At 42.0% G+C, this 27,599-nt stretch overlaps 2 protein-coding genes across 2 annotated transcripts in view; both read right to left on the bottom strand.

The window, feature by feature from the left end:
* Positions 1–10,270, bottom strand: part of cdc7 (cell division cycle 7 homolog (S. cerevisiae)) — a 76,238-nt gene extending 65,968 nt beyond the window's left edge. Inside the window, exon 1 of the mRNA XM_080195199.1 lies at positions 10,189–10,270. Within this exon, the coding sequence (XP_080051325.1) occupies positions 10,189–10,248 (60 nt within the window). The 5' untranslated portion in view covers positions 10,249–10,270. The remainder of the gene's footprint in view (positions 1–10,188) is intronic.
* Positions 10,271–14,330: 4,060 nt separating this feature from the next.
* Positions 14,331–27,599, bottom strand: part of hfm1 (helicase for meiosis 1) — a 126,688-nt gene continuing 113,419 nt past the window's right edge. The window contains exons 34-37 of the mRNA XM_080196461.1: positions 27,417–27,523; positions 23,576–23,800; positions 21,871–21,970; positions 14,331–14,388 (exon numbers count right to left, since the gene is read on the bottom strand). Of these exons, the coding sequence (XP_080052587.1) occupies positions 14,331–14,388; positions 21,871–21,970; positions 23,576–23,800; positions 27,417–27,523 (490 nt within the window). The remainder of the gene's footprint in view (positions 14,389–21,870; positions 21,971–23,575; positions 23,801–27,416; positions 27,524–27,599) is intronic.

The following is a 27,599-nucleotide window of genomic DNA, read 5'->3' as shown; positions in this document are numbered from 1 at the left end:
AGTCTCAGCCTCATTCCCTTGCAATGGCCTCAGCAGGTGATTCTGCGACATCTTGGTCCTTGTCATCACCATCCCCTTCAACGTCATCACAGTCGGTGGAGACGCTTCAGTTCTGATGACACGAAGATAAGTGGAAAAGCAAATTGTGCTTGCTGATGACACGAAGATAAGTGGAAAAGCAAATTGTGCGGCGGGTGTGGAAAGTCTGCAGAGGGATCTAGATAGGCTAAGCGAGTGGGCGAGGACCTGGCAGATGGAGTATAATGTTAGCAAGTGTGAGGTTATCCACTTTGGCAGGAATAATAGTAGGAGGGATTACTATTTAAAGGGTGGAAAGTGCAGCATGCTACCGTGCAGAGGGACCTGGTCCTTGTGCATGAGTCGCAAAAACCCAGCCTGCAGGTGCAGCAGGTGATCAGGAAGGCAAATGGGATGCTGGCCTTTCTAGCGAGGGGGATTGAATATAAAAGCAGGGAGGTCTTGCTGCAACTGTACAGGGCACTGGTGAGGCCGCAGCTGGAGTACTGTGTGCAGTTTTGGTTGCCGCACTTGCACAAGGATATTTTGGCCTTGGAGGGAGTGCAGAGGATGTTCACTAGGCTGATACTGGAAATGAGGGGGTTGGACTATGATGAGAGGCTGAATGGACTGGGTTTGTACTCATTGGAGTTTAGAAGGATGAGGGAGGATCTTATAGAGATGTACTAAGATAATGAAGGGGATGGATAGGGTGGAGGTAGAGAGATTCTTCCCGCTCAGAAAGGACAGCAGGACTAGAGGGCACAGCCTCAAGATAAGGGGGGCGCAGTTTAGAATGGAGTTGAGGAGGAACTTATTCACTCAAAGGGTGGTGAATCTCTGGAATTCTCTGCCCGTTGATGTGGTGGAGGCTACCTCGCTAAATATATTTAAGACACGGGTAGATAGGTTTTTGGTAGGCAAGGGGATTAAGGGTTATGGGGAGAAAGCGGGAAAGTGGAACTGAGCCACTTCAGATCAGCCATGATCTTATTGAATGGCGGGGCAGGCTCGAAGGGCTAGATGGCCTACTCCTGCTCCTATTTCTTATGTTCTTATGTTCTCCATATCTCCCTCAGCCAGGATCTCACCTTTTTGTAACATGAGGTTGTACAGGACACAGAAGCCAATCATGATCCAGGAGATGCAGAGTGGAGATACCCACCTGAGCAGTCCAAACATCTGAACCTCATTTGTAGGAGTTCTATTGCCAGCTCAATCATGGACCTTGTAGACACAAGTACCTCATCCCCCCCTCCACCCTGATCCCTGTAACCCCATCCATTTGACAAGGCCAGTTTACCTAACCTGCACATCTTTGGACTATGGAAATCCACACAGACACAGGGAGAATGTGCAACCCAAGGCTGGAATTGAACCAGGATCCTTGGCGCTGGGAGGCAGCAGTGCTAACCACTGTGCCACCTTGCTGCCCTTTTCAGAAGCTGGGCAGAGCTCAATTATGAAGCCGCATGAAACCACAGTGAAGAAAGACTCCTGTTCCTCTAAAGGCACTCACTTCATGGATTGAACCCTTCTCTCTTTCCAGCTAAGTTTTCTGAGGTCTGTGGTTATAACACTGTTAAAATGAAGGAAGCCGGCCTCTTTATGATATCAGTCTGACCAACCCATTTCCCATTAGAGGATTAATTGCATTTTCTTTGCGCTGCCTCTATTAAAAGCAGAAATGGGTGACTTTGGTTCCTGTTTGGTTTGCGTTTTAACCTCTGGCGTGACCCTGAACCCCTTTGTTTTTGGGAGTTGAGGTTCAACACAGGCAGCACAGAACACTGCACATTTCAGTGAGATCACCTCTCATTCTCCCAAACTCTATTAGTCATTATCAATAAAGTCTCCTCTTCGGACAAGCCTTCCATCCAGGAAATCTATTGAACTTTCATTGCACCCAGTTTAAGACAAGTATATCCTTCCTCATGGAAGGAAGATAAACATACAAAATTAATTTAGAAAATGTTATTAAATACTTAAATGTCTTAATTTTTCTGGTTGAGCTGGAAACTCACTGTAGAGTGAAATGAACAGCAGCTGTCCAGCGAGAGAAACAAAGTGCTTTTACAACGGAGACAATTTTTCACTTTTGCATCTAAGATAGAAAGTCCGAACAATTTAGTTGTAAGTCCTATATGTGCTTACCATAAATAGCAAGGGAAATGAATAATTAAAACCTTGTGTTTCACAGTGTCGTGGAACTGAGGAATATGAGAAGCTCACTATATTTGGGTTAATATTAAAACTTACACGCAGCCTAACCTTTACAATCTTTGTATTGTACCATCTCTGGTTAGAATTCTGATACCGCAAAGCCTTGCTCCCAGGCACTCAAACATTAAAAAACACAAAGAAAAACAGTGGAAACTAAAGCTTTTGCCCCCTCCGAGGCAGTGGAAGGATAAAACTGATTATCAAACAGGAAAAACCCACTGCTTACAACCGTTTTTATAATTTAACCTAATTCATTTCATTTCCTGAGGGAAGTTGTTAACCAAAGGTAAAATTTCCCACAAAGAGGCAACTCTGAAATGACCTTGACCCATAAAGGCAATTGAGACCTAAAACAAACCCACGTATGAGTCAAAGTTATTTGACCTATTGAATCTCATCCTTCCATTGGCGAGAACTTCAATCAGTGAAGTTAGTGTATGGATGTTCAACTTGACTGGAGAGTACTATATTTCACCATGCACTGTTTTTTAACAGGGATTAACTTCTGTAAAAATAATACAAACAGGAATGTTGGAGGATCTTATTAGGAATTTATGGAATACACTGCCAATTAGACGTTCAATTCATTCTGCCAGCTGGAGAGGTAATTGTCGTTATGTATGCTGACCTTATGAAACTGTTTGTCAGAGCACACAGTACTTTTCTTTGATAGAAAAATATTACTCTTGGGCAAAGTAAAAAATCTGAGCAGAGCTGAGTAAAAACTTACACCAAATCACAAGATATTTCTTTGTATTGTCTGGTGAACGCAGTAACCCAGCTTGAGTTCATGATGCAATACTACTTTTATTCCCATCATACCTTCAGTTATTAACCTGTCTGCAATAACATTTACACCATACAAGTACCAGGCAATGACCATTTTCAACAAGGGAGAATCTGAGCATTTTCCCTTGATATTTAACAGTCTTGTCACGCTGAATTCCCCCCACACGGGGCTCACCTTTGACCAGAAATTTAATTGGAGAATCCATATAAATACTGTGGCTCCAAGAGCAGGTCAGAGGTTGGAAATTCTGTGGCAGTAACTCTTCTCCTGACTGCCCAAAGCCTGTCCATCATTTACAAGGCACCAAGTCAGGAGTGTGATGGAATTCTCTCCACTTGCCTGGGATGAAACCCTATAGTGCAGATGGAGGCCACTTGGCCCATCGAGTCTGGACCAACAACAATCCCACCTAGCCGCACCACCCTCCCCCCCCCCCGCAACCCCTCACATTTACCCCGCTAATCCCTCTAATCTACGCATCTCAAGACACTAAGGGGCAATTTAGCATGGCTAATGCACATAACCTGCATATCTTTGGGAGAAACCAGAGCACCCAGAGAAAACCACAGAAACAGGGGGAGAATAAGCAAATTCCACACAGACAGTGACCCAAGCCAGGAATCAAATCCAGGTCCCTGTGGAACTGTGAGGCAGCAGTGCTAATCACTGAGCGATCCGTACGTTGTCAGTGAGTGTTGGTTTCCCCCCTTATATTGGTTCTCCCCACAGCTACTGTCGTGTTAGTCTGGTAAATAAGGCCCTTCAGGACTTGGCCAACTCAGTCTGGAATGATACTATGGAGCTAATCTTGGTGATGGACATTGAAGTCCCGACCCAAAATACATTTAGTGCCATTGCTACCCTTAGTGCACCTTTCAAGTGGTGTCAATGTGGAGAGGTACTGATTCATCAGCTGAGCATGGGAGGGAAAGGGATGCAATAGATAGTAATCAACAAGAGGTTACTTTGCCCATGATGCCGTGAGACATCGTGGAGTCCAGAGTCAATATTGAGGACTCCCTTTTTCAGCTCCCTCCTGACTATATACCAGTGTGCCAGCACCTCTGGTGGGTGTGTCCTGTCGGTGAGACAGGGTAGACCCAGGAATAATGATGGCGTCTGGGATATTGGCTGTAAGGGGTGATTTGGTGAATGTAACTAGATTAGAATGTTGCTTACCTCTCTCTAGTACATCTCTCCTAATTTTGGTAAATACCCCCCTTTGTAATTTCTGATGCCTGTGGTCCATCTTCTTTAATCTTATTCAAATTTTCTGCTATTTCAGAGAGCAGTTAAAAGTCAATCACGTTGGAGTCACACGTAGGTCAGACCAGATCAGGATGGAAAATTCCCCTCCCAAAAGGGGAATTAGTGAACCAGATGTACTTTTACGACAAAATGTTAGTTTCATGATTATCATTACTGACAGCAGCTTTTTTATTCCTGACCATCTTTCCAGGCCTCTGCTCTACTACTCCAGTGACTTCACCACAATGCCACCATCTCCCCTAATAAACAGACAACAGAGAGTAGAATGCAAGGCAATTACTGGACAAAGTTTGTAAGGAGTTTTATAGAATCATAGAAACTACAGTGCAGAAGGAGGCCATTTAGCCCATTGAACCTGCACCATCAACAATCCCACCCAGATCCTATCCCCGCAACCCTACATAAGAACATAAGAAATAGGAACAGGAGTAGGCCATCTGGCCCTTCGAGCCTGCCCCGCCGTTCAATAAGATCATGGCTGATCCATTGTGTCTCAGTTCCACATTCCCGCCCTCTCCCCACAACCCTTAATCCCCTTGCCTATCAAAAACCTATCAACCCGCGTCTTAAATATATTTAGCGAGGCAGCCTCCACCACTTCAACGGGCAGAGAATTCCAGAGATTCACCACCCTTTGAGTGAAGAAGTTCTTCCTCAACTCCGTTCTAAACCACTCCCCCTTTATATTGAGGCTGTGCCCTCTAGTCCTACTGTCCTTTCTGAGCAGGAAGAGCCTCTCCACCTCTATCCTATCCATCCCATTCATCATCTTATACGTCTCAATGAGATCTCCCCTCATTCTTCTAAACTCTAACGAGTACAAGCCTAGTTTATTCAGCCTCTCCTCATAGTTCAACCCCCTCAACTCCGGTATCAGCCTAGTAAACCTCCTCTGCACTCCCTCCAAGGCCAAAATATCCTTGCGTAAGTGCGGCGACCAAAACTGCACACAGTACTCCAGCTGCGGTCTCACCAGTGCCCTGTACAGTTGCAGCAAGACCTCCCTACTTTTATATTCAATCCCCCTCGCTATGAAGGCCAGCATCCCATTCGCCTTCCTGACCACCTGCTGCACCTGCAGGCTGGGTTTGCCCTACATATTTGCCCTTCTAATCCCCCTGACACTATGGGGCAATTTAACATGACCAATCAACCTAACCTGCACATCTTTGGACTGTGGGAGGTAACTGGTGCACCTGGAGGAAACCCATGCAGATACGGGGAGAACGTGCAGACTGTGCACAGTCACCCGAGGCCAGAATTGAACCCAGGTCCCTGGAGGTGTGAGGAAGCAATGCTAACCACTGTGTAGTCCCCAGGATAAGTGCTGGGATTGATGCTGCTTACTAACTACATAAAGAATGGGACTTGAGAATCAGAGATGTGATTTCAAAATTTACGGACAGCATTAAATGGAGGTGTGTGGTTAATATGGAGGAGGACTGTGACAATGTACAGAAAGGCACTGATATACTTACAGAATGGGTGTGTAATTTGTAAATGAACTTCAATGTAAATAACATAAGGAGGTACATTCTGGTGGAAGAATAAGGAGGCCGTATACTTCTTTGACAATCCATATAGGAAACATCAACTGTGCTTCTGTATTTTACACACTTAATCGCTTTTCAAAAAAATTCTATCGAATTTGTTAGACGTGGCCTCCCTCTGGCAATGCTGACTGTCCCTAATCAACCCATGCCTTTCCAAGTGGAGATTAATTCTCTCCTTCAGAATTTTCTCCAATCGTTTCCCTACCACTGGCGTGAGACTCACCGGTCTATAATTCCCTGGTTCATCTCTACCACCCTCCTTGAAAAGTGGAACCACATTAGCCATCCTCCAGTCCCTTGGCACTTCCTCTGTGGCCAGAGTGGAATGAAAACTTTCCATCAAGGCCCTGCAATTTCTTTGCCTCCCACAGTAGCTGGGGATGCAATTCATCCGGGCCTGATGATTTATCTGTTTTTAAGCCCATCAAAGCCTTCAATACCTTCTCATTTTTGATGTCAAACTGCTCAAGGTTCTCATCATCCCTTTTCCTGAATTATGTACCTATGTCTTCCTTCTTTTGAATGAAGACTGATAAGAAGTGTTCCAATGTCTTGCAGCTTTACACAGATTACCCCCCTTGGTCTCTAATGCGCCCAACTCTTTCCCTGGTTAACCTCTTCCCTTTAACATATTTAAAGAATATTTTAGGATTTTCCCTAATCTTGTTGGCAAGTCCTTTTTCATGCCCCTTTTTGCTCTTCTGATTGCTTTCTTAAGTTCCTTCTTGCACTTATTCCTCTAGGACCGCAACTGAATTGCTCCCTTTGGACTTGCTAAGATCCTTTCTCTTCTTCCTCATCCAGTCCTGATCTGTCCAAGACATCCAGTGGCCCCTGAAGTTATTGTTTCTAAGTTCTCCCATATGAAACATGTTGGACCTGCACTTTCCCCATTTCCTTTTTGAATGCCCCCCACTGCTCCACTGTTGACTTTCCAGCAAGGAGCTGTTCCCATCAAATTCGGCCAGATCCTGGCTAACTTTAATAAAATCTGCCTTCCTTTCAATCCAAAGCCATCTGTTGCAGGCCATCTTTCTCCTTGTCCATAACAAACTTGAACCACACTGTGTTATGGTCGCTATCGCTAAAATGCTCGCCCACTGCCACATTGAACACTTGTCTGGCTTCATTCCCCACAACCAGATCCAGCAATGCTCCATCCCATGTTGGGCCTTCTACATATTAATACAAAATGGCTCCCCTGAATACATTTCAAGAAATGCAGTGCCTCTAAACTTTTTTTTACACTATGGCTATCCCAATTTACGTTAGGGAAGTTGAAATCCCTGAGTGTAATTAACCAATTATACAGCTCAGTGGATTGTCTACATATCTGCTCCTCTATTTCCCACTGGCTCTTTAGGAGCCTATAATAACTCCTAGTAATGTATCTGTCCCCTTTATATTCCTAAGTTCTACCCTTGAAGACCTTTCCAATATATCATCTCTCCTTATTGCAATAGCTGACTCCTTAATTAATAGCGTAACACCACCTCCCTTTTGACACCCTCCTCTGTCTCACCTAAAGATACCCCGGAATGTTGAGTTGCCAGTCCTGCCCTTCCTTTAATCATATCTCCATGATGGCAACAATATTACACTTTCTTGTGTCAACCTACACCCTTAATTCATCAGTCTTACCTATTACACTCTGAGTAAAGAACATCCAGCCTTGCCTTACTCACTTGACACTCAACATAGCTGAACTTACTCTGATTTGCTTCCTTTACTAGCATGATGCGTCTCTACTTTATTAATGTTCTACGATCCCTCCCTCTGCCAAATTAGTTTAAACTCCTCCCAACAATACTAGCAAACCTACCCATAAGGATGTTGGCCCCAATGTGTGGTTCACGTGCAGACCTTCTTGTTTGTACAGGTCCCAACTTCCCCAGAAATGGTTCCAGTTGTCCCAGAATCTAAAACTCTTCCATCTTCACCAATTCTTGAGCCATGCATCTGGACTTGGTCATACTTCAGGTGCTGGAGCTCCAATGGCATACTCAGGAACACCTGAAAAACCAGCTGCTGGCATTTGACTGTGGAGGTGGCATTTCTACCACTCAGACTTCACGTGGTATAGTGGGTGGTTTAACCAATGTATCATAAAACAGCCACTGGCATTCTTTCATAAAACTGCCCAAAGCCGTTTCATCTTTCATGGTGGCACAATGGTTAGCATTGCTGCCTTGCAGCACCAGGGACCTGAACTTGGTTCCAGCCTTGGGCAATTGTCTGTGCGGAGTCTGCACATTCTCACTGTGTCTGCATGGGTTTCCTCTGGGTACTCCAGTTTCCTCCCATAATCCAAAGATGTGCAGTTTAGGTGGATTGACCACGCTAAATTGCCCCTTAGTGTTCAAGATGTGTAGGTTAGGTGGATTAGTGGGATAGATATGTGGAGTTACAGGGATAGGGCAGGGTGTAGGCGAGGGTAAGATGCTCTGTCAGAAAGTCGGCGCAAATTCAATGGGACAAATTGCCTCCTTCTGCACTGTAGGGATTTATAAGGAAGGGATGTCTGATACAATGCAACAAGGTCAGCACAGTGACAGCTGCTGTGCAAACTTTGGTGCAAGACTTCATTATGCACTTTCTGGGATCCATCGTTGCCAACACCAGAGGATAATGGGGCTTCTCTAGCTCACTCCAGCAGCCCCTCTATCTCCTCCCTAGGAAGCTAGGGAGGAGTATCAGCTGTGCACACCCCAGTGCCATCCATCCAGGTCACTCTGGGAATGACCTGCCCATCTGAATCCCCTTTTCCTATGACCCCTTTAGCTCCAGCTCTGCAGGCCAAGGAGAGTAGCAGGCCATACGGCAAGACCCCAAAAGTAGTCAGGGCCCCCCAGATGATGGCCCTCCAAGATCATCACAGACAACGGTCAACAGGCTACCTCCATCTTTGTTGTGGATGTTGGCAATTCACTGAGTCACAGTGGCAGGGAGAAAAAGGCTAGGAAGTTGTAATTGCTCAGTGTTGCCATGGGTACTAAGCACTTGTACATAACATTCACCTCTGTAAATAAACTCCCACCAATTGCACCCTTCCTCTGGCACTTTGTCCTGATGAGCTGTGTTCCTGTAATCCCAATCTGAAAACTGGATTCCAGCAGAAAAAAAGGCCATGGTGCTCAGTCCAGGGCTTCCTCCATATACTTTGTGCAAGGTTCCCAGCACATTGATGGTATCCCCCCACAGTAACATCAGTCACGCGTCTATCTCGTAGGGAATGAGGAAGTTTCCCACAACGTACAGGGCGAGCCCCACTCATTCCAGTCATTGTCAATGTGAGATCTTTCCACCTTTTGAGCTGTAGCTGCTTGCTCCTAACCCTGCTACTTCCCCCCACCCCCACACCCCCCCACTTGTCCATCCCGTCTGCTTCAACCTCCAGTAACACTGAAGCTCACTAAGGATGCCACAGGATCAGGAGAGGTGAAACTTTCCCCACGGGAACATTTGTCATGGGATTGCCATGACACTAGCCATTGAAAGTAAGTGAGCTGTCATCAACCAGACAGGAGTCAGTCATTCACAGAAGTTCTGAGAATCTATGGATTGTCCCCACTGCAAGTCATCTTCATTCACCTGCAATGCAGGGTCTATGCTAACTTCTCCCTCCCCAGGACAGGAGCCTTATCAAAGAGAATGTGCACTGCCATCAGCCATGAAAGCAATGCTCACAGAAATCATGTGAAGATAATGGGATGTCCTCACTGGATCTCCTCATCATTCTCCATGAATCTAGTGACAATGAGCCCATCCTGAGCTCATTGCCTTGTCTGGTCATTGGCATTGCCTCATAGCCAACATCCTCTCCCTCAAGAACTCCCTCAAACTTATCCTTTCGACTTCCTCCTCACTGGAGGAAATGTGACACTCCTCCATCTCCTCCTCAGGCAGTTCCTGCCCCTGTTTGCAACACCAAGTTGTGCAGAACACAGCAAGTGACCATGATGCGTGACGTCCTGTCTACCCCGAGCCTTCCCCATCGGTCTCCCCCGACTAATTCCCTGGTACTCTGGAATTTTCCCCTGTGGTCTCCCCTAATTACGTCCCCGGTACCATGGAGTCCCCCCCCGCCATCCAGTACCTTGGAGTCAATCCCCAGGTACCCTCATCACCCCCAAGTCAGGCCTGGTGTCTCCTGAGTCAAAGGCTGGTGACCCTTGAGCCAGAGCCGTTACCCCCAAGTCAACTGCTCAATACACGGAGCCACTCCACAAGTGCTGCATTCACCTCTGACCTCCCCTTGGAGGTGTGCTTGCTAGGTACACGCTTTTTGGAGCCAGCTGTGTTTAGTGCTGTTAAGACAGCACGTCACAAACCCACCTGATGTGAATGAGAGTGGAAAATCCTGTCCAAGTCACTATAGTTGCCTTCCCTCTGCATCCATGGTGAAGGCTATATGCTTCTCCCGCATTTCTGTTCCTGATTGACCCTCTCAGCTCCTCATCACCTCACACACTCCAACCCTACCCACCATACATAATTGGACCACAATCTTGGAGATGGGCTCTTAACTGGTCATGTTCCACAGGAACACCTACCTCTGCAGCCAATGGGGTCAAGACCTGAATTTAAAAGGAAGCTAGATAAGCACATTTGCTGAAAGGAATTAAAGGATTTGTTGGCAGGATTAGATGAAGGGTGTGTGTAGGTTAATACAAAAGCAAAATACTATGGGTGCTGCAAATCTGAAATAAAAACACAAGATGATGGAAATACTCAGCAGATCAGGCAACATCCATGGAAAAAGAGAGTTAACATTTCAGGCCAGTTTCTTTCATCAGATGACTTTTTATCTGGTGACCTGAATAGTCAGCCTTATTTTTCCCTCCATAGATGCTGCCTGACCTGTTTAACATTTGCAGAATTTATCTGTTTTTACTTAGGAATAGGCTAGGGTGGTGCATAGACATAAGCATGGGCCTGTTTGGCTGAATAATTCCTTTCTATGCTGTAAATGCTATCACTTAGGCCAGCAATTTGCATTTGTGGGCTGCAATTTCCCTCTTTTTTTGGAGGGAAAGGCTACTATCAACAACTCTTAATAAATAAAAATGGGTAATTGACACCCCACCCAATGTTGACCCAATGGAAATTGTTAAAAGGATTTTATCCTTCTCAACTATAAAATTGGAGTTGGGCCTTGATGAAAACACAACTCCAGCTGTGCTCACTACAAAAACAATATTATTTTAGAAAAAAAAGTAAAATAAACTTCCTTGTGGTTATCCTCTCGGGTAATCAAAACTTCACCACTCTTTAGCAAACCTTCCACATAGAAACTATGATGTTGAAAGTGATGTACAATTGTGCAAAAACAAGGTTCAGAGCCAACAAAAACAGAAAAAGCTGGAAATGCAAATAAAACCAGTTGGCATTGGGAAAAAAAATCAAGTTGATGTTTTGGGTGCAACCTTTCATCAGAATTGCACTTCGCCCGATATATCAACCTATCTTCCTCTTTCAAATACTATTTTGTTTCAGGTTTACAGCATTTGGAAATTGTCTCTTTACATATTAAACGAAAGCGGTAGAGATTCTAAAGTTGGAAGAGATGCAGGATAAATGTTTTGGATGGCTGCCACCATGTTAAAAATTGATTAATGGAAATCCCCTCTAACACTTGCATCTAAGTAAAATTCTTCTTGCTTTTTCAGCAGCAATTTTTCCAAAAGGTGATTAATCAAAGGTTGGGGATCTGAAAACTACTGCTCCACCATGCACTGCTCCTTCACACAGAGGGTCATCTTGTAATCTAGCTTCTGGCTATGCTGATTAATACCTGGCTGTCAAGAGGGTGAAGTTATAACCTACATGATTAGAAGTTCATTCAGGGGCACGGTGGCACAGAGGTTAGCACTGCTGCCTCACAGTGCCAGGGACCTGGGTTTGATTCCTGATTGGGTCACTGTCTGTGTGGAGTTTGCACCTCCTCCCCATGTCTATGTGGGTTTCCTCTCATGGTTCAAAGGTGTGTGGTTTGGGTTGATTGGACATGCTGAATTAACTCTAAGTGTCCTGGGATGTAATAGGTTACAGGGATTAGCAGGGTAACTAAGCAGGGATGGGGCCTGAGTGGGATTGTTGCTGGTGCAGACTCAGTGGGCTGAATGGCCTTCTTCTACACTATGGGGTTTCTATGATTAAGATTCTTACATGGAATGAGCCAAGGTGGAATGAATGAAAGTGGTGTGCACAGTGTTGGAGAACTGAAAGAGATTGGCAGGCCATATGGCTGCAGGAGGTTAAAGTAGTAGGGTAGGGCAATGTAATGGAAGGATTGTAAATCCTCAGCAAACACATGTCCAACAGGACATGACTCTATTATGCCACTAACCATAGATCCAGCAACAAGAGTGATAGTTATATAGATTATAAAGCAGGAAATGTATATGAGGACGTTATTTAATTCAGCATATTCGTGTACAGAGAGACAATGAAGGCCAGTGAGGACAGCATGTTGGGCAAGCAGGATTGAACATGGGATAGATTGAGGGTGGTGGAATTTTGGACAAATTGGAATAATGTATGGTGAAACCCAGAGTCAATGAAGATGGTTCTCGAGAGCTGGGAGAAACTAGGTGATGACAGGACTATAAAACTGCTGCAGGGGTTTGTAGATAAACTGGACTTTTTGTGCAGTTGTATGTGTAATATATGAGTAACAATCTTTACAACACAAACTACTCGTATAAAACACCCATGATGATTTGATGCAGCATGTAACTGAGTCATATAGATAAAAAGGACATTCTTAATGGTTCCATTCATAGTGATTTGATCCCCTAGTTTGCGCTGAGTTAGCTGTTCTCAGCTGCAAAGACATTATGACTGCTAAAATTGGCCTCAAGGGCTCTGGCCTAGGGAGAGAAAAATACAATAATCAGGGTTTTTGCTTCTAATCTCTGTTTCCACTGAACCCCTCCCACCCATTAGAAATAAATGTGTGAATGTTGGATGTTGCTCCCAACAGTGAAATAGCTAGCTGGCATTTCCTGCCTAAACTCATACATGGAAAACAACCACTTGAGTAAAGTACCCTGTAAGCATGTCCAGTAGTTCTGCAACTAGTAGCCTCAGGAGTGGAGTAGAACAGAAAAGGTGAAGAACGTACATAAAAATAAAATCAATTTCCAAACAAATTGCCTATTGCTAATAAAGAGGAAAAACTAGACTTATTAACCTTAATAATTTCTCCCATCAGCAGCAATTACGTTATTTATTGGTGTATAAAACAAACTGGGTCAAGATGCTGGTGTCTCAAAGGAATATAACTTTATTCTTGCAGACAATCCCCTTTACTGAATTTGTTTTCAGATTCAATTCAAATTAGTTACAATACAATAAGCTGACAGTAACTTAACTACAATCATCAAATTATCTCTTAACATTTATGCTTACAAGTAATTGTTTATTATTTTATATGTATATGCCTATTTTCTCCTCATTTTTGCTTTATTCATGCCAAACACAATCACTGATCTCCAGCTGAGAAGGTTGGCAGGTGTCGAGCATCTGTTTAAATTACTTTGTAATTAGTGGGTCCTGCAATTCGACAAATCCTTATGAGAAATTACGTGCTCCTACATGTCACTTAAGTTAGCCAGCGGCTAAGCTTGAGAACTAAGGGAAATATTTGACACGTTACACTCAATTAAATGTGCGGTGAATTTCAACCATATACTTAGTCAACAAAAACAAAATGCTTCAGATTCTGGAAATCTGAAATAAGAACAGAAAATACTGGAAATACCCAGCAGATCAGGCAGCAAAAAGAGACAAAGTTGACAGTTCAGGTAATTGACTTTTCACAAGAACTGGGAAAAGTTACAGCTCTAACAGGTTTGAAGTACGGATGCTGGGTAAGGGAGAGGACACAGGTGGAGTAAAGAAAAGGGAAATGTATATATAGGGTGGAAGGCAAGGTTAACTCTCACCTGCCTTCCATGCTGACCTGCTAAGTATTCTCAGTATTTTCTGATTTTTATGTATTTATTCAAAGTTTATCTTTTATAAACCAGAGCTGAAGCATCTTATTGTAAAGAAACATAATGATATACTCTGACAACAAATTACATTAGCTCTGAAATTTAAGTGTGGAATAATACATGACCTCATCTAAAATCCTCCCTGCTATTGTATTGGAAGTGCTAATCTATCAAATTTAGATTGATTAACACCTCTTCTCAAATAACAAAGGGAAATTTCAGGCAGATGATTTAATTTTGTCCATTAGTATCCAACGTTATTGGTCATTACAGTTCAGATATATAATGATTTGCTTCATGCACCAAACAGAACATCAATTTCTATCACACATAGTGACTAAATTCATACAAAAATTGTCACTTGTGTACCATTTCCAAATCATGTTCTAGTTGGCACTTGTCTCAAACAGTTAAAGTGAGAGCCTGTGTAATTTGTTGAAGTTTTGCAAATTCTCCAAGTTTAAAGCAAATAATATTCTAAAATATGCCATCAAAAATGCCAAGCAGAGCATCACACTCTTCCTCTGAAGCATATCTGAAATAGACAAAATTTCAGTCAAATGCAAAATAAGCTGCATCACACATGGCAAAATAAATCATTAAAGTTCAGGTTTATGTTAAAGTACTGATATTTACATTTTCATTTTGTAAAATTCTGAAACTCTGTTCATTTACTACTGATTTCTGTTCTGGTTTTGGCTGGCTGGGCTGGGGCTGGATCTGTTTCTGTCTTCGCGGATGTTGCCTGACCTGTTGAAAGTTTCCATCGTATTAGATAGGGTGGACAGTGACAGCCTTTTTCCTCGGATGGAGAAAGCTAGCACGAGGGGGCATAGCTTTAAATTAAGGGGTGGTAGTTATAGGACGGATGTCAGGGGTAGGTTCTTTACCCAGAGGGTGGTGAGGGATTGGAATGCCCTCCCTGCTGCAGTTGTAAATGCGCCTAGTTTGGGGGCGTTTAAGAAGTCTGTGGATAGGTTTATGGATGGAAAGGGTTTGGTTTAGGTTAGAGGGTCATTGCTTTTTAACTGGTCGGCGCAACATTGTGGGCCGAAGGGCCTGTTCTGCGCTGTAATGTTCTATGTTCTAAAAAGCATATTCTAATGAAATCCCACCTGGACTGTCTTTCGGTGTTTGTACTGTACGGATGGAAACAATCTAATGGCCCGCTGTTTTTGCAATATTTCATCACATTTGGTTCAGAAGATTCAGAACTCAGTCCTTCCTTGGAATTTTGCACAAGGCTTGCACGATGAATAGTTCCAAGGATTTTACACTGAGATATAAAATTAACATTCATCAAAATATTCACCAAGAACAGTTTTCTTTATATTCTAATAAGTCGTGTATGCAATTAAAATTTTAAATAAAATAATTTATTTAATTTTTATGAAGCAGAAGTGTTAAAAAATGTTGTGTTATTTGTAAATAGTTAGGAACTAATGTCTAATGTGTAAGTGGTCCAGGGTGCCACATTTTATAGTTCCACTACAGATTGAAGTTATGTGTAAGTGTTCCAAGGGAAGTACATTTCATTGTTCCACTAGGGACTGAAGTTATGTGTAGGTGTTCCAAGGGACCACAACTCAGTTCCACTGGGGACTGAAGTGATGTGTAGAGACAGTTTGGTGGGGTTTCTCTTTCAACCCAGGCAGCATGGAAAAATTAAACAGAAAGAGTTTCCCATCTGTGCAAACTAAGAGCAAGTGTTAGGAATGGGTTAACAGACCTGCCAACTAAGTCCTAATTTGATGTCCATTTTGCAATAGAAGTCACTGATACATAAAGGAATCACAGATGGCACTATTTTGGTGGTGGTGAATGGTGTGTGAAGTTGGATCAAAGAAATAAAGGTATTTTATGAAGAAGCAGAACTTACCTCTCCTTTATCCTACAGCAACTGATAAGCTCAAAAAGTGGTAGCAGAGAATAGTAGCTGATTTCAGGTAAAGGCCTGCAAGTTACAACTTTTTGGAAAAAATACAAAAGAAGACTTCACTCAAATCCCAAATCAACAAAGGAGTGAGTAGGAGACAACAAAATGGCTGAACCCAGAATAAAAATGTCAGGATATGACTATTCACTGTTATTTTCAGAAACTGAACCTTATGACCAATGAAGAAGTGGACTGTGGTAACTGCTTTGGGGAAAAGGAAACAAGGTATGTCACTGGCTCTTTCTTTACCTTGCTGAAGTAAAATCAGATGCAAAGTGTTTTCTGAATTGGAATTGGAATATTTGAACTTGGAAGAAGACCTGGATAATTTATTAAATTTCATGGATAATATTTATCAAAAGAATGACTTATTAAGTGTGCGTATGAAGCCTGATTAGAATGTGCTAGATTTCAGAAATCAGAGGATATTTCTATTGAAAAGTATATGACGGAATTTAGTAGACTATATAAAAGGCTGCAAAAACACCGACTGGAATTTCCACAGTCTGTGTTGGCATTTGTTACTGGACTGTGCTAAAGTGACCAATATGGATAGACTCCTGGTTTTGACAGGAATTAAGTTTGCAGATAATAATACCTTATTTGATCAAATGACAGAAGCCTTAAAAAAAAATTTCTAGGGAAACATTCTCTTACAACACAAATGAGTTAGTCTGTGGTGAAGCAGAATGTGGGAGATACACTATTAACAGGATGGCAAGATTTTACAGGCACAAGCAGGTTTTGAGAGTATGGCAGAAGATTGGACCCAGAAATTACGAGGACAGAAACTCCTTTTATACCTATAGCAGGAGGAAGGATATGGAGAACAGCAACAGGAAAATGAATCCCAGAAATGCCCAGGGTATGATAAATAGGTGTGACCCTAAATTTCATTATGCTTTCAACTATCCAAAACTATTTAATAGTGTTTGAAGCTACATGTGACATGGGAAGAATCCGAAGAGAAAAGAGATAGTAACCAGAAAGAAGGCACTGTCTTATTAACAAGAAGTTTTAATCCTGAAGTTTTAGTTGCAGAGTCCTTCAATTATGCCATATTAGACAGTGGCTGCACATCCACTGATTGTGAGATTGATTAGTTAGAATGTTACCTGGACTCTTTAAATGATGAGAATTGGAAGAAGGTTAAAAAATTTGAAAGTTCTACAAGTTTCAGATTTGGGGATAATATCATGAAGTCATTAAAGAGTGGTGATCCCTTGCAATATTGCCGGAGTGAATAATTTCATTAACATAGATGTTATGTCAAGTGAGATACCTTTGTTTCTCAGTAGACCACCGATGAAGAAAGCACACATGAAACTGGATATGGAAAATGATAAGGCAACAATTTTTGGAAAAATGGTGGACTTACAATTTACACAGTCGGGACACAATTTTATTCCGTTAATGAAAAATAATTTTTTGGGTTAAGAGGTTAAGGAAGTGTTATTAGCAGATGGAAATGGGACTTCAGCTAATAAAAAGCTCATTGTGTTGAAACTGCATTGGCAATTTGCGCATCCATCTCCTCGGAGGCTGAAAAATTTATTGAAGGTTGGAGGGGTAAGAGATGAAGAGTATGCTAAGCTGATAGAACAGGTCAGTAATCAGTGTGAGATTTGAAGGAAGTACAGAAAGACACCATCATGGCCGATAGTAACTCTTGCCTTTGGCCAGAGATTTTAACGGCATTGTGACCATAGACCTAAAGATCTGGGATAAAGCAAATAATATATTCATTCTGCATTTTGACTAAATCTGGTTGCTAAATCTATAATCAACCATTGTATCTAGGAAAGAAAAGAGAATAATTCTGGATCAGATAATGGAAAAATGGATAGAGACAGGAATGGAGCCAGTGGCAAAGTTCCTTACAGGCAATGGCAGGGGAGGGAATTTGCTAACAATGAGTTTAGGGATATGTGTAAAAACATGAATATCATAGTCATGAATACAGCTGCAGAAAGCCCATTTACTAATGGGGTGTGTGAGAGAAACCATGCTGTAATAGATGACAAGTTCTAGAAAATTTTGGCAGATAGACCAAACTGCAAGTTAAATTCTGCCTTAGCATGGGTGGTACATGCAAAGGATTCATTGGAGATAGTTGGGGGCTGTAGTCCCTATCAACTGGTATTTGGTAGGAATCCTAAAATTCCGTCCATTATGAATGATCAGCCTCCAGCTTAGGAAAGGACTACAATTAGCTCTGCCTTTGCTGAGCATTTAAATGCATAAGTAAAAGAGTATTTCTGGAAGCAGAAGTCTCAAAGAATTCGCAGAGCTTTATGGCATCAAATACCATTTTTAAGCAACGAGATATAGTATACTAGAAAAGAGACAATTTTAATGAATGGCAAGGCCCAAGGAAGATTATAGGCATAGATAGCAAAACAATTGTTTTGCAACATGGCAATCAGACTGTTGGGAAATATTCATCAAGGTTAATGAGTACAGATTGCAAATTTGGAAAGAGCAGACGAACATGATGAGGAACCAGGTCATCCGATACTTGCATGTTATAGAACTATGAGGACCAATTAATCTTTCTGTAAATGTATGTTTTTATTTTCAAAAGAGAAAGGGGAAATAAAATATCAATTTTAAACAGGTTAAAAACTTCACTAAAATAGTGAAAGGATAAATATTATTCCTGGGCTATCAAAAAAGTAATTTAATAACACGTGCTATTCTGATGATATGTCACATGATGCAGCACATTCTATTGCAGTATTTTTTTAAGTATCGATTTTATACTGAATTTGTACTGGCATTGGTGCAAATTCAGCACCAAATTTAGCAGAAAAGCACACTTTTCCTTCTTTTCCCAGCTGGAATGCATTAATCCTGAAAGATGCTGCAGGTTGCCTTGTCAAAAATTGATAATGGCACTGGATTCTTTCTTGCTAATTTGAGTGGCAGTTTTGGGATCAAGACTTGAAACCTTTGGACTCTTAAGGGAATGATTTTCTTGCTATATTACCATAATTACATGTGATGAATTTCTTTATGTTATAGCTTACTGTTTCTTGAACTGTTGAGTTAAATGATGATGTAGAATTCAAGGAGCTGAATTGTTCCCTTCTTGGCAAATGCCCAGCGCTAAGAACATCAATGAAAATATGTGTAACAGAAATTACTCATCACACATAATAGAAGTATCAAATTATAGGAATACTGTATCTTTTAAAAGTTGGACCACAAGAAAGATTTTTAAAATTATATCTACCTATGAAGTTCTTCTTAATTATAATATGTCAGGGCCTGCTATATTCAATAATGGAATGGAGTTTTGATATCTTGTTTGTAGTCGTCAGACTCATTGCTGCTGCTGCTACAATACTAACTCGGGGGGTGGGGGGGCCTTCTTACTAGTTTGTTATGCTGGTCGAATAGCAAGCTGCAGGAGGTAAAAAGAGCACCCTGAGGAGTTGGGCAGTGTGTTGGTTCCAGGTCTCTGGCCCCGAGCCAGAAAAAAGCTAGCTCAGAGGGACAGTAGGGAGATTTGTTCTCTGTATGAACCAGTGAGTCGGTAAGATCATGCAAGAGGTGCAAAATTGGGTTTTTTTTTATTAGTGTCACAAGTAGGCTTACATTATCACTGCAGTAAAGTTACTGTGAAAATCCCTTAGTCGCCACACTCTGGTACCTGTTCAGGTACACTGAGAGAGAATTTAGCATGGCCAATGCACCTAACCAGCATGTCTTTTGGTCTGTGAGAAGAAACTGGAGCACCCAGAGGAAACCCATGCAGATACAGGGTGAACGAGCAAACTCCGCACAGACAGTGACCCAAGCCGGAATCAAACCCGGGTCCTTGGTGCTATGAGGCAGCAGTGCTAACCAGTGTGCCACCCTGCTGCTAGGTCTCATCCAGTTTCATAAGAACAGTTTCTCATCTCTCATGATCTTTCTGGCCCGATCTGCCAGCAAAATCGGGCGGGAGACTGATTTTAATATTCAGAAGTTAATATTATTATTAGTGAGCCCAGACTGGCATCTGTGATGCCTGGGACCTCAGGAGATATGGGACATCTACACAGTACTACTTGGTAAAAACGAGTCCATTCTCACTAAATTCTTCTCATTGCTATTTTAGAACAGCCATTAATGTATTTATTTCAAACACTTGAAATTCTGTAGCAGATATCATTACAGGAATGGGGTTAGTGAAATCTTGAGTGCTAAACACAAATTTGGGGAAATTGAGACATCTTGTTGGTTGAAACGGGGCAGCAGCACCCCAAAAATCCCATTCCGGAGTCCCTGAGGATGCTGGTATTTTGTAAGAAACTTAGGATATGCTATCAGACGGCTGTTTGAAGCAAGGGCACTGATAATTTAGGTATTTAAACTGGTACTTTAAAGAAGCCCCAAAAATGAGTACTTATTTATATTTGTGGTGTCAGGAGGAGTACACAAAATATAACCTGGGTTGCTGCTCACTGATCATACAGAGAACAAATTTCCCTACTGTCCCTCTGAGCTAGCTTTTTTCTGGCTTGGGGCCAGAGACCTGGAACCAACACACTGCCCAACTCCTCAGGGTGCTCTTTTTACCTCCTGCAGCTTGCTATTCGTACATCATTTAGGCACAGCCCTTAAAATGGATCAGGCCACCAATTACCAGCTGCAATGATCTGTTAGGCAGCCTGAAAACAACAAGGCTGAAAAACTTAGATGGGAACCTATCCCATTTAGGGGAAAAAGAAGCTCGATATAAACTTATTAAGCTTCATAAAATAATGTCACAATATAGGGCCGTAACTTCCGAGTAACCCAGCACTGAATTTGGGGAGTACCCCAAAGATATGCTGGGAAATTCCTCTTGGAACTTACACGTAAGGGTTTGCATGACAATTGCCTGAAAGTGCTAACCTCCTCTGGGCAATTGCGCTACATAGGGGAACCATTGGAAAATGCAATTTAAATTGGTTCCGTCAAGGTTACATCAATAATTGCTCTGAAAAAGTTAGAGTTAAAACCTCATCTAACTGTTGGGTAATTATCCCCCTCATAAGACATCTCCAACCCAGCACAGGAGTCACATGCCCTCTACACGCCCTTGCCCCCGCACCTCCCCTACAGTTTTTCTCACCACCCTGACACCCCAAAGACTTTTCATACCCGTGGACCCAATCCCACCCTCCCCACATTGAACTATAGAAAAGTTACAGTGTAGAAATAGGCCCTTCGGCCCAACTTGTCCATGCCGCCCAGTTTTTACCACTAAGCTAGTCCCAATTGCCCATATCCCTCTATACCCATTTTACCCATGTAACTGCCTAAGTGCTTTTCAAAGACAAAATTGTACTCAACTCTACTACTGCCTCTGGCAGCTGGTTCCAGACTCTCACCACTCAGTGAAAGAATTGCTCCTCTGGACACTTTCGACTGAGATTTTTTTTTATCATGTCCTCTCTAATCAGTCTATCTATCACCTTAAATCTATGCTCCCTGGTTATTGACCACTCAGCTAAGGGAAATAGGTCTTTCTTGTCTGCTCTGTCTAGGCCCGTCATAAGTTTGTACATGTCAGTTAGATTAGTCTTCTCTGTGCTCAGGAAAACTACCCTAACATACGCAATCTCTGCCAGAGCTTGAGAAGTAAAGCCATGAGGAATGTTCTTGTATATCTCTTCTGCACTCTCTCCAGAGCGATTATGTCCTTCCTATAATGTGGTGACATGAACTGTAAACAAAATTCCAGTGTGTTATACAGTTCCAGTATTACTTCCATGCTGTTGTAGTCAATACCTCATCAATAAAGAAAAGCATTCCATATGCTTTCTTGACCACCTTATCTACCTGTTCTGCTACTTTCAAAGGCCTGTGGACATGCACTCCAAGGTGTCTCATTTCCTCAACCCCTCTCAATATCTTATAGTTTATAGAATATTTATTCCTTTGCTTTGTTTGGCCTCCCCAAATGCATTACCCACAACCATTGATCACCCACTCCTGATCTCTGACCCCCCCATCTCACATGTTACCTAGACCACGCCCCCCACCCCCGACCAATGTTATTTCCAAAGTTGCCTTTATGTCAGTAAGCAATCATGTTGTAAAACTGACCTTTTATGTTTGTCTTTAGTCGTTTGGTTCTGGAACTTCTTCAAAGGATTTTCAGGCAATTGGTTGTACTCTAAGTTATCATATATACTCAATGAAGAATCTATTGAAATAATACAAATATTAGAACATTTTTAAATTCAATTGACGTTTTATCACTTAACACCTTAAGCACATCAAAATTATCACTCAGCAAAACGGCTGAAATTTTAATGTTGTCTCATGGAAATTAAAGAATTGTTGTACAGCATGAGAACTCAGCAATGCAATAGCATTCAAAAATAACTGTTTGAAACCAAGCACACTAGAGCAGACTTCAGGATCCACTTTCTCCACTATGTGCAGAAAGAAATACTTCTGTTTGAAAATTTTCTTCATATTCATGTATTAATTTGAAATGGGATAAAATTGAGGATATTGAAATATGGGCCAGAATCTTACCACCGTTCACGCTGCCCGGATTTTCCCATCCCGCCGCAGTGAACAGGGATTTAGCTGGCTACCAAATTCTGCAACTTCACTGCAATGAGAGCATGGTGTGAATGGCAGGTAAGATCGCGCCCATGGTATTTTCAAGGAATTTCTTACTGTCAGTTGTGACATAGTTGGTAGCTCTTTTGCCTCTGAGTCACAAGGTTCCAGCGTCAAGTCTCACTCAAGGGCCTGAGCAGAAAACCAAGGCTGACGGTCTGTTGCAGCACTGAGGAAGTGCTATTTTTCAGATGAGACATTAAATAGCAAGACCCCATTGGTCTGCTCAGGTGGTTGTGAAAGAACCCATGGCACTATTTCAAAGTAAGAAGTCTCACAACACCAGGTTAGAGTCCAACCAGTTTATTTGATAGTAATATCTACATCACCTATTTCGAAGAACAGGGGAGTTTCCTGGCCAATATTTTTCCTTCAATCAATATCATGAAACAAATTATCTGGTCAATATTGCATTGATATTTGTGGGAGTTTGCTGGGCACAAAACTGATTGCCAGATTACAATAGTGAATAAACTTCAAACATACTTTAGTTGTAAAATGCTTTGAGACAACCAGTGGTTGTGAAAAGCACCATATAAATGGTAGTCTTTTTTCTTTCTTTTTAACCATTTAAAAGAATTGCACAAATATATTTTTGTTCTCAGAACAGAACCACATCAGTAATGCTCCTGTGATGACCACCCAGGGTAAAAGTCAGGAGATTTAGAAATTTGAGGTTTACACATCACACAAGAACACACAAGAAATAGGAGCAGGAGTAGGCTAGCAGGAGTGGGCCTGCCCCACCATTCAGTACCAGCCTTGGTTCCTCTTCTGTGCTATTCCCTCATAGCCCTCTATTTTTTTTGATATATCAAATATTTATTCACCTCCACTTTAAATAAAAGTTCCTATTTGCCAATGTTCTTCATGGATGGCTGTGTGCCATTATTGCTTTTACAGCTGGGACAGGAATACCTGAGTGTAAGGATGCAAAAAAAGTAAGATCATTGTTATCGTCACAGTCAGTGGCGATATCACAAGCATCACCATTGGTTGGAAGATCTGAGCCATTATTTCTGGGACAGCGTAGCATTCTTGAAATTTAGTAGCAACCTCATCAGTGTAATACATTTCATTAACTTCTGCTTATAACCAGTAAAAACTTCAATTCACCAAACAGAGATTAATTATCAGTTTAGAGGTCTGAATATCTCAAAAACAGTAGTACTATTACCTGTTTGGTAATTCATGTTGACTTCCTGTGAACTAACAAAATTGCTAGCAGTTATCAACTTCTCATCATCAAAGTCATTCCATAAGTCATCTCCCAAGTCAAAATTCACATCAATCTCTTCTGGTGACCAATAGCCACTCTCATCTGCTTCAGTAGAGTTGCAGGTATAAGACTTTGCCATAGTTTGGTGTGGAGGAATCACTGTTGAATTTTGTTGTGCTGGAGCTGCAGAATATTCCCATAACAAAGTTGTTAAACAAAATTTTTAATGATTTTTGACAAAATATTTTCCACTAAACGGTCTCCTGCACACCATACGGCAGTCACCAACTAAGATAATTGGAAGTTTCTTCTGGACTTATGTTGCAGTTGACCTTGAGCTCTCTGTTACAAAATCTTTATGCTGAAATGCCCAGCAGTTTCTTGGTGTTTTGAGCTCATTTTAAGAGTTTGTAAGCACAGTTTTGCCAAATGAGGTGCTGCACCACAATGCATCATAATTCCAGCAGTCCATGTAGCTATGCCTATATAAATTAAACAAAGCTAATTTTATAATATAGAAAATAAAGCCATTAGTTAAAATTTCTTCATCATGGAGGATACCTGCCCATTGCAGAACAAGTCTGAGTTTTATTCTACAGGAAGCAATGGAATAAAAATCCATAATTAAGGATGCCGTGCACCCGGACATTCTCTCTTCCACTCTCTGGAAAAAGATACAAAAGTCTGAGGTCACTTACCACCTGACTCAAGAACAGCTTCTTCCCTGCTGCCATCAGACTTTTGAGTGGACTTGCATTAAGTTGATCTTTCTCTATACCCTAGCTATGACTGTAACATTACATTCTGCAATTTCTCCTTTCCTTCTCTATGAACAATATGTTTTTGTCTGTATAGCACACAAGAAACAATGCCTTTCACTATGTTAATACATATGACAATAATAAATCAAATCAAAAAATCAGGTGAATTCTATAATCTATGGGTGACACCGTGGCACTGCTGCTTCACAATGCCAGGGACGTGGGTTAAATTCTAGCCTTGGGTGACTGTGTGGAATTTGCATGTTTTAGTCATTAATTTATTTTAATTTTAATTTAATTAATTTTAGTCATTATTTAGTTACGCCGTTGTTTAAGAAGGGTGCCAGGCAAAAGGCAGGGAATTATAGGCCGGTTAGTTTAACGTCTGTGGTAGGTAAAATGTTAGAATCTGACATTAAGGAGGAAATTGCAAGGCATCTTGAAGGGAATTGCTTGATAGAGCAGACGCAGCACGGTTTCATTAAAGGGAAGTCGTGTCTGACAAATTTACTGGAGTTCTATGAGGATGTGTCTAGGGCGGTGGATAGAGGAGAGCCGGTGGATGTGGTCTTTCTAGATTTTCAGAAGGCGTTTGACAAAGTGCCTCACAAGAGGTTATTGCAGAAGGTTGAGGGACATGGAGTTGGGGGTAGGGTGTTAGCGTGGATAGAGGATTGGTTGTCAAATAGGAGGCAGAGAGTGGGGGTCAACGGGTGCTATTCGGATTGGCGGATGGTGACTAGTGGAGTGCCCCAGGGGTCGGTGCTGGGGCGTCAGCTATTTACCATTTATATAGATGATCTGGAGGAGGGAACCGAGTGTAGAGTGTCGAAATTTGCTGATGACACCAAGATTGGGGGAACGGCAAATTGTGCGGAGGGTGTGGAGAGTCTACAGAAGGATCTAGATAGGCTGGGCGAATGGGCCAGGAAATGGCAAATGGAATTTAATGTTGGCAAGTGTGAGGTGGTCCACTTTGGCAGGAAGAATGGTAGGAAGGACTATTTCTTACAGGGCGAAAAACTGCAGCAGGCGACGGTGCAGAGGGACCTCGGGGTCCTTGTGCATGAATCGCAAAAACCCAGCTTGCAGGTGCAGCAGGTGGTCAGGAAAGCGAATGGGATGCTGGCCTTCATAGCGAGGGGGATTGAATATAAAAGTAGGGAGGTCTTGCTGCAGCTGTATAGGGCATTGGTGAGGCCGCAGCTGGAGTACTGTGTGCAGTTTTGGGCGCCGCACCTGCGCAAAGATATTTTGGCCTTGGAAGGAGTGCAGAGGAGGTTTACTAGGCTGATACCGGAGTTGAGGGGGTTGAGCTATGAGGAGAGGCTGAATAAACTGGGCTTGTACTCGTTAGAGTTTAGAAGAATGAGGGGAGATCTCATTGAGACGTATAAGATGATGAATGGGATGGATAGGATAGAGGTGGAAAGACTCTTCCTGCTCAAAAAAGACAGTAGGGCTAGGGGGCACAGCCTCAAGATAAAAGGGGGGCGGTTTAGAACGGAGTTGAGGAGGAACTTCTTCACTCAAAGGGTGGTGAATCTTTGGAATTCTCTGCCCGTTGAAGTGGTGGAGGCTGCCTCGCTAAATATTTTTAAGACGCGGGTTGATGGGTTTTTGATAGGAGAGGGGATTAAGGGTTATGGGGAGAGGGCGGGAAAGTGGAACTGAGCAGCGACAGATCAGCCATGATCTTATTGAATGGCGGGGCAGGCTCGAAGGGCTGGATGGCCTACTCCTGCTCCTATTTCTTATGTTCTTATGTCATGTCTGCGTGGGTTTTCCTCCAGGTTCTCCGGTTTCCTCCCAAGTCCAAAGACATGCAGGATAGGTGCATTGGCCATGCTAAGTTGCCCTTTAGTGTCCCAAGATCTGCAGGTTAGGAGGATTAGCCATGATAAATGTGCAGGTTTACGGGGATAGGGCGGAGGACAAAAATATGCCCCAATTATGTATTGGGAATGTTGTTCACAATTCACTCTGTCCATACTTAATGTTATTGCATAGAAATGTAGATTTCTGGGCAACTCCTTTTTAAAAGTTCTTTCACGGGAAATAAGTGTCGCCAACTAGGCCAGCATCTACAGCCCATCCCTGATTGCCCTTTGTAGTGGTGAGCTGCCTTCTTGAACCACTTCAGTCCACTTTTTCTAAGTCCATAGCCCACAGTTTATAACACTCTGGATTTCCTTTTAAAATTACAAGTCATGGTTCTAAAGATGATTGTAAAAAATAATCAAAGTAAACAGTAATGGCCTTCCAAACAGTCCAATGATGATGATATCCTTAACTTTAACTAGCTATTTCAATCGATATAGATAACGCTACAAATTACTAAATATCATACCAGTGAAAACTAACCCAACACCAAAACAGCCTTAGTTCCTAATAAGGGTCTTTATCCAAATATTTGTTTGGATCTTTCTCTTTTCAAATGGTATGATTCGCTCTACATTTCCAGCATTTTCTGTTACTATCTTATTTAATTCACTCTAAATGTAGAACCTCATTGTTAAAATTGAGTTCCTTGAATATTTACAATGAATGTAATCATTTGAAATACTTTTGGTTCCTATTTTAATGACCCATTTAAAAATAAACGGACCAATGCCTTTGTTAAAATATGGAGATGCCGGTGTGGGACGGTAAGAAGTCTCACAACACCAAGTCAAAGTCCAAATAAACCTGTTGGACTTTAACTTGATATTGTGAGATTTCTTACTTTGTTAAAATAGTGTACAAAGAACCTTCATACAAATAAGTTGGTTCCAAACAAAGGCTTCAAGATCAAGTGCTGAACATTCCAGATGGCTGTAGGATTCCTTGCTGCCATTTTAAGATAAGAATTGCAATATCATTGCCTGAAGCTGTGTAGATTATCTCAACATGAAAGTCAGTGAGATAATCTCAGCATGAAAGCAGTACCATCAACACTGCCAACTACAAGACTAAAACTTAAATTCTATTCTTGGGCAGGCAAAATAGCACCAGGGACAGAGATGGCAGCAAGAAAATATGATCATAACTTAACCCACCTTCATCATAATATGGTGCCTGTTGTTGTTGGCGACTTCTTACATTGATATCTAAATGATTCTGGTTTTGAGCTTGAGCTGCTGCAGCACGTTTTGTTTCATAGTACCTTGAAAATGATTGAACATTACATATGTGATAAAGTTTAATTCTAAATGCAATAAATTGGATTATACGTACGACAG

Source organism: Carcharhinus amblyrhynchos, chromosome 9 (assembly GCF_965287045.1).
Source record: "Carcharhinus amblyrhynchos chromosome 9, sCarAmb.v2.hapA, whole genome shotgun sequence".
NCBI lineage: Eukaryota > Metazoa > Chordata > Chondrichthyes > Carcharhiniformes > Carcharhinidae > Carcharhinus > Carcharhinus amblyrhynchos.
The sequence above is the reverse complement of the archived record's forward strand: the minus strand, read 5'-3'. Positions and strand labels throughout refer to the sequence as shown.